The 12705-nt window shown below is 33.2% G+C and overlaps 1 protein-coding gene across 8 annotated transcripts in view; it reads left to right on the top strand.

The window, feature by feature from the left end:
* Nucleotides 1–12705, top strand: part of LOC114349408 (broad-complex core protein isoforms 1/2/3/4/5) — a 242775-nt gene that overhangs the window by 181626 nt on the left and 48444 nt on the right. For all 8 annotated transcript variants that reach the window (XM_028299772.2, XM_028299774.2, XM_028299771.2 and 5 more), the window contains exon 6: nucleotides 7163–7213. In XM_028299772.2, coding sequence (XP_028155573.1) covers nucleotides 7163–7213 — 51 coding nt within the window. The remainder of the gene's footprint in view (nucleotides 1–7162; nucleotides 7214–12705) is intronic.

Below are 12705 nucleotides of genomic sequence, written 5' to 3'. Positions count from 1 at the left end.
GTGCCTAGGGTGAAATCCATAAAGGGAGGGTGTTTAGTGGTTGGAGCGGAATGTCACCGTGACATTGCTCCCGTACCCGTGGACCACTGTCGAGTGGTCGTAGACTTGGCTAATCAGATTAGCCGTGATTGCAGCGATATGCTCACGAAGTTCAGGCAACAAGTTAAGCAACAGAGCGGTCTGAATAGACAAGATGTTTTTTGTTTCTGTAGGGAGTTCGAAAGGGGGGAATGATCTTTCGATCGTAAGTGGCTGAATTTCATGTTGGGCGGAGGGGATGGTGTGTCTTTGAGGACACTTGTTGGAATATGCGGGGTGGTCACCGCCGCAATTCGGGCATTTTGGTTCCTGCTGTTTGGTGCAGGCGCTGGATTTATGGTTGCCGCCGCAGTGGGGGCAGACGAATGCTTTTTGTGGGCATTCGTCGATGGAATGTCCGTTGATGCAGCATTTGCTGCAATATTTTGGAGTGGGTATTGTAGGGTCGGAGCCATGAGGGAGTTCGGCATTATAGATCTCGCCATCTAGAGTTATGCCTCGGCTCAGTGCTGACGTGAATTTTTCCAAGGATTTGGTCACCACCTTGATCACTTTGGAGTCCTTGCCTGTTTTATAGGATTTGACTCTCCACAGTCTTTCGACTGGGAATTGCTGTTCTGTGAGCAAGTCGGTGACCTCCTGCTCGGAGTAATCCACGTCGATTCCAGTTATGCAGAGGAGATAGGTGGGCTCTTTTGCGGAAGTGTTTGCATTTCTGCTACGGCTATGGACCGTAACCATGGTTTGGCCAGTTGCTGTGTGGATTGCTTTCTCGATATCCCCTGCATTTATAGGATTAAAAAGTCGAAGATGTGCGATTCCATGTGAGAGGACTTTGCAAGAGTGAATTTTGTTGGACAAAAGAGTGGTGGCATTTATTTGCCGAAAGAAGGTACGTTTGTTACAAAGATCTTTTGGGAGATCTTTGATTAGATATTCGGACAGTGTGGGATCGTTTATGGCGTTGATGACGTTTTGATTTCTGGCTTGGGTTTTGGGGCGTGGATTGGCTGCGGCATTGGCGTAAGACATTTGTCTTATTTGTCTTCTCTGGAAGACGAAATCGTTGGGTTCAGGATTGTTTGCAGTGCTGATGGTTGCTTGTTGTTGTTGAGAAGAGGGTTGCTGTTGAGAAGATTGTTGTTTCGATTGTTTGGGTGCTTGTTTTGATGGTTGAGTTGGGACTTTTGGTATTGCACCGTGAATATTCCGAGCGCTCTGAAGTTGAGGACCAGCCTGTGCTGGTGTTCTTAGTGGCGGAAAATCGTTAGCATATCGCTGCAGAAGGGGGTTGGAGGCGTCGTCCTGCTCGATGCGAAGGTAGGCCTCGCGATACTTGTTGCGGACGATTTGCATCTCCGCGCCAAGCGTCTCGAGGTCTAGCTCCGCCGTGAGCCGGTTGTAACCTCTGGATGGGGGCACAGTGCCTTCCTGATGCAAGGAAGAGAACTGGTTGGCTGTAGTGGTGGTGGTGGTGGTGGCAACGCTTGTCGCGGTCGTCGTCCGAGGACGAAGCGACCGGGTGGAGCTGACTGACCTTACAGAAGAAGGCATTACAAATGGGTGAGGATGCAAGTCTAGCGATCGGAGGGCACCTCAGCCTCAAGGTGTTCTGGGGGGTAAACCCCAGGGATAAAGGTGGCTTGTCCACCCCTCCGTGCTTTTCCGGCGTAAGACAGTGACTATAATTACCTGGTGGGTGCAGTTTACCCTGCCGCTGGTGGGTCCCTCGTTGAAAGCCTTTTTCGCAGTTAGTTTGGCCCCCTTACTCGCACTTGTTCTTGTAACCGTATGTGAACACTAGGTAGAGTTCGGGGCGAGCGTGCTCGCTCGAGCCCAGGGCCAGAGTATTCCTCTGAAACCCAGTAATCCGTCTACCTTTTGGTTTACACGGCCAAGCGTCGTTGGTTTTTCACACTGGTTCCAAACTAATAGCTTAGGGCTAACCGTGCGCCGCTTCTTCAGCACTTGGTGCTCTCAGGCTTCTCGCTGTTCGTCGGTAAGAGTGGGGTGTGCACGCAGTGACCTTACTCTTCGACGTCCGGGACGAGAATGATTGTATTTTGAAAATACGGCAGTATATATACCATATAGTACGAAGCAGTGAAGAAGAGGGCTAAGAAGCTCTAAGAGCACTATATACAAGGTACATTTTACTGTTTTTTTGTATTACATGGTATACAGCCAACTACAGGAAAACTTTTTCCTTGTGAATATTTACTTTTTGAGTTATTTGGGAAAAACGGTCTGAAAACGTATATGCTATTGATTATGTACTATAGAATGGAACTACAACGTTAACGGGGTTTTATTATTTCATATGGTCATATGAATATATGAAAAAACCGCGGAGTGCTACCATTTAAAGGGGTGCGTTTTTGAGAAATGGGTGAATTAGTCCCTGGGCACAGGTTACATTAGGGTGTGTTCTATGCACTTTTGGTACAAACACGTCTACATAAAAATTATTCCTGGTTAAATTTCCTATCTAAATATGTATAACTTTTTAAAGTCAAAGATACTTTTTATAAACAAAAATATATTAAAAAGAAAAAGCACAAAGAAACCCAAAAGAAAGAAATTTTGTTTTTGTCCCATAACTTTTGTCCACGGGGACATAGGTACAGACATTGCTTCACAGAAAAAAAAACTAACATATTGTCTCTTTAAAATAATGTTTGGTAGAAGTCATTACGATTTACAGTTTTCGAAATATCATTTTTAAAAGTTTGCCACTCACAGCAATTTTGGGCAATTTTCCCTGTTATTTCGCAAATATTGTTCTGTAACTTTTTAATGGTACATGTAAGAGGAATAGTACGATTGTACTATACGACGTAAGTGTACGACTTCTTTTAAAGTGGTTATCTTTTTCAAGATTTTATATTTTTAACGAGTTTTTATATTTTTTACGAATATTTTTTAAATTTCCCATTATAACTTTTTTTTCTACATTTAGGTATATATTATATAATAAAAATGAAAGCTTATTCTGTTTACTTTAAAATGGTGTATTATAAAAAATTCTAGGAATATTTTTGAATAAGATATGCTTTTTCAAAATGTAACCTTGCAACGATTTTGATTTTAGGATTATTTTTTAAATTTGACATTATAATTTTTTTATGTGATTGTGTGTTATGATTGAATCTTATTTTTTATAGGTAATAGTTTGGATCCACTTGACTCGGCCGGGCAAACTTCAAAATATGGATTAATTCCAATATTTACTGTCAAAGCTCCTGCACCACAAGATTTTCTTGAAAAAATAGCATGTAAATGTACCAAAGGATGTACAAAAAACTGCGGTTGTAGGAAGATAGGAATTAGCTGTTTAATATTCTGCAAAGGGTGCATGTGCATGGGTACTAATTGTGGGAACTCTAAGATAACTGAGGTTCAGAGGAAGATAGTGAAGCTAATGCTAACGAAGAGATGGACTTTGTTTTTGAAAAATTTTTAAATGTCAACGTTTAAATAGTTTTACCTAAAGTGATGTTTTCTAAGACTAATGTTTATGTAATTTTTGTAAAAGAAATAATTTTAAATAATACAGGTAAAAAAATATCTAAGAATCACTCGGTTTCCATTATTTAAATACAGATGATACACCATTTTAAAGAACAGAAAGTAAGCCTTCTTTATTGAGCAATATATAGTATATTCATGTACAAGAAAAAAAAGTTATAATGAGAAATTTAAAAAGTAATCCTAAAATCAAAAATCGTTGCAAGTACTTATTACATTTTGAAAAATAATATCTTATAATTTGTCAAAATTAATGGTTTACTGAAATTTTATACACCCTATATAATCTCCGTAAAATATTCAAAAATAATCCTAGAATTTTTTGTAATACACCATTTTAAAGTAAACAAAATAAGCTTTTTTTATTATGTAATATAATATATAACTAAATGTAGAAGAAAAAAAGTTATAATAAGAAATTTCAAAAATATTCGTAAAAAATGTAAAAAATATTTTTTTTATATTATGTAATATATAATATAATATATTATTATTATTTTATTTTTATATTATATTATAAAAAATCGTTAAAAGTATAAAACCTTGAAAAACCATAATCTCTTTAAAAAAAGTCGCACAACGTTATACAGTAGACCATTTTAAATGTAATTGATTTCTATTTCTATTACGTGTACCATTGCATATACCTAAAGTTACGTAGAAAAAAGTTACAGAACAATATTTGCGAAATAACAAGGAAAATTACCCAAAATTGCTGTGAGTGGCGAACTTTGAAAAATCATATTTCGAAAACTGTAAATCCTAATTACCTCTACTAAACAACATTTTAAAGCAGAAATATGTAGGTTTTTTTTCTGTAAAGCAATGTCTATATATATATCCTAGTGGACAAAAGTTATGGGACAAAGAACAAAATTTCTTTCTTTTGGGTTTCTTTGTGCTTTTTCTTTTGAATATATTTTTGTAAAAAAAAGTACCATTGACTTTAAAAAGTGATATTTAGATAGGAAATTTAACCAGGAACAATTTTTATGTAGGTATGTTTGTACCAAAAGTGCATATAACTCACCCTAATGTAACCTGTGCCCAGGGACTAATTCACCCATTTCTCAAAAACGCACCCCTTTAAATGGTAGCACTCCGCGGTTTTTTCATATATAGATGTCCATTGACCATATGAAATAATAAAACCCCGTTAACGTTGTAGTTCCTTTTAGCTATCTTATTTTGAATATAATCAATAGCTTAGTAGTTTTTTTGTCAACATCACGAAAAATCAACATTTTAAATCGCGAATTCGAAAGGTATTGACTTACGTAAAAAACTTTATAGAACAAAAGGTGCTTAAAATAAGTCAATTTATCCACTTCCGGCCTTATTTTAAACACGCGTTTTTCACCCCCCGAGAAGGGGTAAATGTCACCCCCCAAGTAAAAGCAACCAACGGCACAAATTCAACTTTGAAGTGGAAGGTAAGTAGAACCTAAATCCAAATTTTCATGCCATTCGGAGTTGCCCCTGGAAATTACACTCCAAAACGGTCATTTATTGGGCTATAATAGCAAGCTGAAAATATGTTAATAGCTTAACGGTGTCTATTATAGTCGGGCAAACTTTGATGTATGGGAACACTGGAACAGGAGAAGTTTTAATTGTGGAACGTGATTTTAATTGTGGAACGTGTCATCCTGACAAGTTTATGATTGTGAAAACTACCAGGTTGTTTTCAAGTTTATTCAATAGCAAACTTTATATAATATCTGAAAAAATGTTTGACCGACAGATACGTTGGGCATTTTAATACGTCCGACACGTAGAACATGTCAAATGACACTAATTATTATGTTGGTGGTAAATAGCAGTCTGATTTTTGTACGAGAGTTTAATGAAAGGGTAACAAATCAATTGGAAGTTCTGTCCGACAAAATACATGGAACGTTTTCGTAGTCTGACGTTCGAAACCTGTAACTCGTTCCACAATAATTAAAACTTCCCCTGTTCCAGTGTTCCCGAACATCAAAGTTTGTCCGATTAGACACCGTTAAGCTATTAACAAATTTTCAGCTTGCTATTAATAAACTTTTTTTGGTACGCGGAATCCAGGCCTATATGATATTATATCCACATGAAGAATAGGGCTTTTCATCGATTGTCATTTGTTTCGAGCTTCTGTCATGTGTCACATAATATTAATATAGCTACGTCATACGTCTTTGGTTTGTATCATTGGTAGATACCCATAACGTATGACGTAGATATATTAATATTATGTGACACATGGCAGAAGCTCGAAACAAATGACTGTGAATGAAAAGCCCTATATAGTACATCATCAGTACAAAATAGTGTACATCGGTTAGTGTAAAATAATATTTAACTACCCTTTTGCGTTAACGGAAAACATGGTATCAAATTTACAATAGTTAGGTTTTCACTAGTAATACCACTAGAGGTCAAATTATTTCCGGAAATTTTTTTGAGATCATGAATATTTTGAAAATTTCCCGAGTCGCAGACGAGGGAAATTTTCTAAAAATATTCATGATCAAAAAAAGATTTCCGGATATTAATTTGACTTCGCGTGGTATTCGGTAAGAAAATTCCACACCAAATTTGCATTTGAAAATCCAAAGCTGCATGAACAGATTAATAGCGCGCCATAGCTTTGTCAGCAATTATTTAGGCTTTCAAATTCGTAATTTCTACTCATTGTAGTTGCATGAGAATACCATTTCAAGATAGAAAATAGTATATTCTTCAATTTTACATAAGTTTTGAGTAACTACAAGTGATAGAAAATTATTTTTTGGCGTTTTATTTTAAATTATGTAAACAAATAAAAACCAGTCTGTCAAGAATGTTCTGTTATTGTAAACGTCAAAAAATTTCCACTATAATTCGCTGTTGGGTACCCCACTAGCAAAAAATTTCCGATAAAATACCTCCGTTACCATGGTGATCTGTCAAAATAACGTATTTTGATTGGTTCAAAAGTACAGGTGTGGAATTTTCACTAGTAATACCACTAGAGGTCAAATTATTTCCGGAAATTTTTTTGAGATCATGAATATTTTGAAAATTTCCCGAGTCGCAGACGAGGGAAATTTTCTAAAAATATTCATGATCAAAAAAAAAATTTCCGGATATTAATTTGACTTCGCGTGGTATTCGGTAAGAAAATTCCACACCAAATTTGCATTTGAAAATCCAAAGCTGCATGAACAGATTAATAGTCCGCCATAGCTTTGTCAGCAATTATTTAGGCTTTCAAATTCGTAATTTCTACTCATTGTAGTTGCATGGGAATACCATTTCAAGATAGAAAATAGTATATTCTTCAATTTTACATAAGTTTTGAGTAACTACAAGTGATAGAAAATGAATCAAAACTAAATTATGTAAACAAATAAAAACCAGTCTGTCAAAAATGTTCTGTTATTGTAAACGTCAAAAAATTTCCACTATAATTCGCTGTTGGGTACCCCACGAGCAAAAAATTTCCGATAAAATACCTCCGTTGCCATGGTGATCTGTCAAAATAACGTATTTTGATTGGTTCAAAATTACAGGTGTGGAATTTTCATTAAAATTTTCTTTTGAAACATCTTTTTAATTATATTTTGTGATATTTCAGGGTTAAATCAGTCTCTACAGGGAAACGACAGCTTGGCGGGCACTTCACAAGGTAAGAATCTTTTACGCAACTTCCCCTTTAATTTTTTTTTTCGTTTGTAGTTGTCTTAACTGAATGTGCATTTGTTGTAGTGTGTCAGTTAAGGTGACGTATATTGTAAAACTTGTTTATTGCGGATATTCCCATATTCTCTGTATGGCAATATCAGTGTTGTCCACATCTACTACTTAACTTGAAAAGGGTTTTCACTAAATTGTATACTTGTCTTATTTTTTTTTCAATTTTTATATTGGACAGTGCTCAAAAATGCTAATTGAATTTAATATATACTAAGAATATGTAGTTTTTGGTTTTTAATGTACTGTAGTTATTTTTGTCTACTGTCGTTTCCACCTACTAAGGACCACTAAAAATTTTCCATCTTTCTCATGACGTTTTTTTAAGTGTTTCTCCTCTGCCATTAGGTTTTCATGTTAATGAAATTTTTCTCATTTGTTTCTTACATCCAGTTCCTAGAACCCAGGCCAAATTACAACAGTATCTAGGAGCAAATACCTATATTATATTGTCCCGATAGACTAATCACTGTGGGCAGTTGAGTCACTATTACATATATTATATACTCACAGTTTGTTTTTCTATAATATACAACTTCCTCACATTGATTTTTCCGATCCATTAACTTTTGTTATATCGTTGCTTCTTACAATTGACTTAAGGTATGCGCGCACTTAACCGCGCCGGTCGGCAACGAAACGCACCGCTCAGCCGGTAATTAAATGCTCTTAGGCGCATTTATCGAAAAAATCAGCACAGTCAATGGATTTACATATATCATGGAACATAGATAAAAATGTTAATTGCCAATTGTTAGTTTGTAAAGCGAGGAAGAGGAACAATAATTAAACTTCCAAAAAGCAGGAGTATTACAACACATGGACTCGGATTTACTACTTTATTTTCTGATTTAATCGATAATAAAGACACATTTCATCAGCACTTCAGAAAGAGTTATGTAAAATATCAAGAACTCTTATCTATTGTAAAAACTGATCTCATAAAAAAGCAAATTAAATTAAATAAAAAAAAACAAAATAAAGCATTAAGAAACTATTTAGCCGAAACCACTAAACTGTGTGAATCGATCTGTTTTACGTTTCCGTGATGTGCTGAGTTTTTTATAGAAATTAATTTGATAGTATTCCTAATGAACTAAAATATTTTTACGAATTTTCCTCAAATAATACTTAAAAAAGTTTAAATATTCCAAAAAGTATTTTATTGCCTTCTCTATTCATTTCTTGAGAATTAATAAAGGTAACTTCACCTGAATCATAATATAATAAAAATTCCACAAGGAAAAAGTTTTCCCGTAATTGGCTGTATACCATGTTACTTTCTAGACTTATAGATAAAAGATAAAATAAACAACCGTGTTTTAAGTTTAAACTATGTTCCAAATAAAAACCGTCAATAAAATTAAAGAAATATTCTAAAATTTTGTTAGTCTGCTGTTCCGGGATAATCGAAAAAACAATACTGATCAGTAATTAAACAAAAAATAATATAATGCGTATATATTTTCATTCATTTGCCATTTTACTTAACAATGAAGTAATAGGGAAATTGCTTTAGAAACGGTCTTAGTTAACTTTTGTCCAGATATCTTCCTTGGATTTTTTAACGGTGGAATGTCATGTACAATTTCAACCAGAATTTTGAATCTTTCTAATGAAAAGAAAATTTAGTCAATAATGTTTCTTAAATAATGTTCTGATTATAGACTTGATAAGTCAATAGTAAATGAATAAAAATATATGCAAATTATACTATTTTTTTATATTATTATGGTAGTGATCTAAACGGTCATCTCATAAACCGCTTTCTAGTAAAATTGAATGGCATAATATCTTAACTAATCCACTCATTGAGGGCCTTCATTTGATACAAAATTAAATTTGAAAAACTACTGTAAGTATAGTATACATAATAGGTTTATTATTTAACATTTATCTACTTTGTTCTAGCAGCATTTTTTAATTCGTGTCTCTTAATGGATTAGCTTGTATGTAAAATACCTATATTTTATATTAAACAATTATTAGTTCTTTTAGCATGTTTAATTTAATAATTTCATAATGTAATACAATATTTATAAGACAAGTACTTTTTAGTGAAAACCTTATTTAGGTCTTCTTACACTTTCGGAATGTGTTTTATTTTGTGTGTTTTGTTTATCTTGTCCCTGTTTTGTGTTGATTTTTCTCTTTCTTTTGATTCTCAAGTTGAATATCGGGGGAGCCATCTAAATGAGGAATAAAATAAGAATTTAAACGTTCTTTGACTATAATTCCTTTCGATGTTTTTGATAAAGTTGTAATGTAATTTAGGAACTGTTTCAAAATTTTTGTAATTGAGAAGTTTGAGAATACAGAACCAACGCTTTTTTAAAATCAGGGTGTTCAATACCATATATTCAGTTTTAAATTCATATCTAGGAATCAAATTGAAAGAAAATGTGTGTGATCTGATCTTGGAACACAAATCAGAAACGTAGATTTAATACACAAAAAAATATGATTGTGTTTACATGTAAAATATTCGACAAAATGTACAATTTTTGTACTACAGACGATTATGAAGGCAACTATTTAAACTCTATTCAACAGTCTGTTTGACCTTCAAGTTGTACCGAAGAGATTTGTAGTTAAAATTTAAAAGGTGTAAGACAAAACTATTTTGGACTACCAAAATATCTTGGTCATTCTCTAAAATCTACAAATAGGACTTTTAATTTTCATAGGCTTTTGATGGCGCCAATGGGTCTCTTAGCCAGTTTCAGCAGATGAAATAGTTTCAATAATAAATGAGTGCAAAACTGATACAAGAAATATAGTAAAAATATTTACTGTTTATCTATTCTGGGTATTTTTATAATTAATATCCATAATAGTTGTCTAAATCAATATAATTTTGCAACACCATCCGGTTTTTACATTATCTATTTAGTTGGTTCTGTATTTGTAACTTTTCGTTGTTGAAAATTCAAAATTTATTTGTATTCAACTTGTAAGATTACGGCAGCCATCGCTTTAAAAATGGCTCTAGTTGGAGGAAGATCAGGTCGGCTCAAAAGGCTGCTCAAACTGTACTGTACGTTTAGTCCCGTTTAGAACAAAATTAGTCCCTCTCTTTTCGTTTTTTGGGTCGATTATTGTCGATAAAACTTAAGTTGGTGCTATTTCGAAAATAAACCAAAGACTATGCATTATTAATTTGGGCATACAAGTTTTCACATACGGTTCATTCGTTTGTAACGATAACACATATATAAAATAAATGAAATATAAAAAAATCTGCAGTATGATTTTAAATCTCTTACTTTTTATAACACATTTATGGCATCCAGTATTTCTTTTATTGTATTTGTAACTTAAATAATAGCCAACAACTTATGACACCCACGACTACAAGGCAAGTTTACAGGGTAATTTGAAGTTATTCTTCATTATCTGCAAGTTTACATTGGCATAGTGTGATATCAGCACATAACAGATTATTCGAACACAAACAACAGAGTGCGTCTGTGCAGATCTAGTGCTAGATAATAAGTACTACATAAGATACATACATATATCCATATATACATAATAAATAAAGGGTTTTAAGTAATTCTTTCAGATACTTCAATTTTTCTGCCCAGTATTTGAATATACCGTAACAAATAAAATGAAATTTCTTTTAGCCCCTAATAATGCATACTCTTTGGTAAATTTGGAATAGTATCTTCTGTGAATATCGGTCCACAAGTAGAGAACAAAATTTCAAAATTGCAAAAATAAAATTCAAGCTGTTTAACCGAAACAGCTGCTTCTTTATTTTAATAATTGGATTTTTGATCAATTGGATTACATAGAATGAATCTTTTTATGATTTATATTTCTTTAAAATAAATGTATAAAAACCCATGACAATGTTTTTATGTTAAATGTTTAACATGTATAATATATAAAACAAACTGAACCCAAAAATACCGACACCAATGACAGATCATTATATTAGATGGAATATAGTTGGAATAGCGTAAATCAAGACCCATATTTAAAGGTTAATGATTTACTTGATAATCATCAATATTTGTGATAGTTTTATGTCCTCTAGATTCATTGTATATCTGTCTTGGTACTCTTTTTGTTGATAACCATTTTTATTTATTAATTTTATCTTTTTTGTTTTCCAACTTTTTTTAATCTCGTGTATATTGTTTGTTCTATGAAAAATTTCTCCCCGCCATAATTTTCTCTTCTGACAGTTTTTAGTGTTTTGGGACACATTTTCAGATACTCTCAGCTCATACTTGTGTAACTCGAGATAGTAGTTAAACACTACCTATTGTGGTTGTGGTTTACTAAAAAGGTTTTTAACCTTTTGACTGCCACCCACAATAAGAAGTTTACCACTAGGTACCACCCATATGCCGCGAAATATTAGACCCATAAGATAAATCATATTATTATGAAGAATATACGAGAGTTGCGTTGCCGGCACATGAACAAAGTTTGCCAAAACGCGAGAGGCGCGTTGTAACTACGCTTCCTGTACATCTTACCACGTTATCAGTTTATTTTGGGCTATTAATAATATACTTTAAAATTTGTGAAATAATCATCTTAAGGTAAAACATAGTGCAGCGACAAGGTTCTGGACTAGTGGAGTCACTGAAGGTGGATATGAGCTATTACCTCCGATTTCGTTCAACCTCCATCGATTTGCATGCAAATTGGTGAGTGTTTAGAGGATATCTCAAGAAACAAAGGTGACATGGTGCCAACTTGAGCTTTTGCCCTGGGGTGGATGCCACCCCTTCTCGGGGTGAAAATTATTTTATTAAAAATAACCCCATAATTAGATAGGGGGACAAATTCTAAGCAAAATTTGTTATATAAAGTTATTAAAATAAATCAAAACTTTTTGAGTTATTAACGATCAAAAATTTTAATTTTTCGTGAGAAAAATGCATGTTTTTAACTGATTTTTCATAGATAACTCAAAAACTATAAGTTTTTACAAAAAAGTTATTATTACCAAAATTAAAGCTAATAGAAAATTAAATAAACTCCTTACTAAAAAACATTTTAATGTTAATTTAAAGTGAGTTATAGGTAATTGAATGCATACTTTTTTCGGCGAGTACCCAAATCTAATTATTCAAGCTTAAATTACGGGAAAATTATGCATTTTATAACATAAACTTATTAAACATTTGTGAAAGTACCTAGAAATATCTATCAAATGAGATACCAAACAAGTTAATAGCATTAAAATTTATGCTCCAAAAATTTTTCAAACTTTATCTTTTAAAAATTTTTCCAAAAAATGTTATTGTTTTTTTTTGATAACTCCGTTAACTTTTAACATACATATCAGGTTCACCTAAAAACGGTTTGAAAGGCAATTCCAAAGGCTATTAAAACGAGTTGAATTTAATCTTTTAAACCCCTTACTTTTTAAAAATCAAAGATTAAATGGCCACGGTTACATGG

Source organism: Diabrotica virgifera, chromosome 1 (genome assembly GCF_917563875.1).
Source record: "Diabrotica virgifera virgifera chromosome 1, PGI_DIABVI_V3a".
Lineage (NCBI taxonomy): Eukaryota > Metazoa > Arthropoda > Insecta > Coleoptera > Chrysomelidae > Diabrotica > Diabrotica virgifera.
This window is presented reverse-complemented; position numbering and strand designations above follow the sequence as displayed.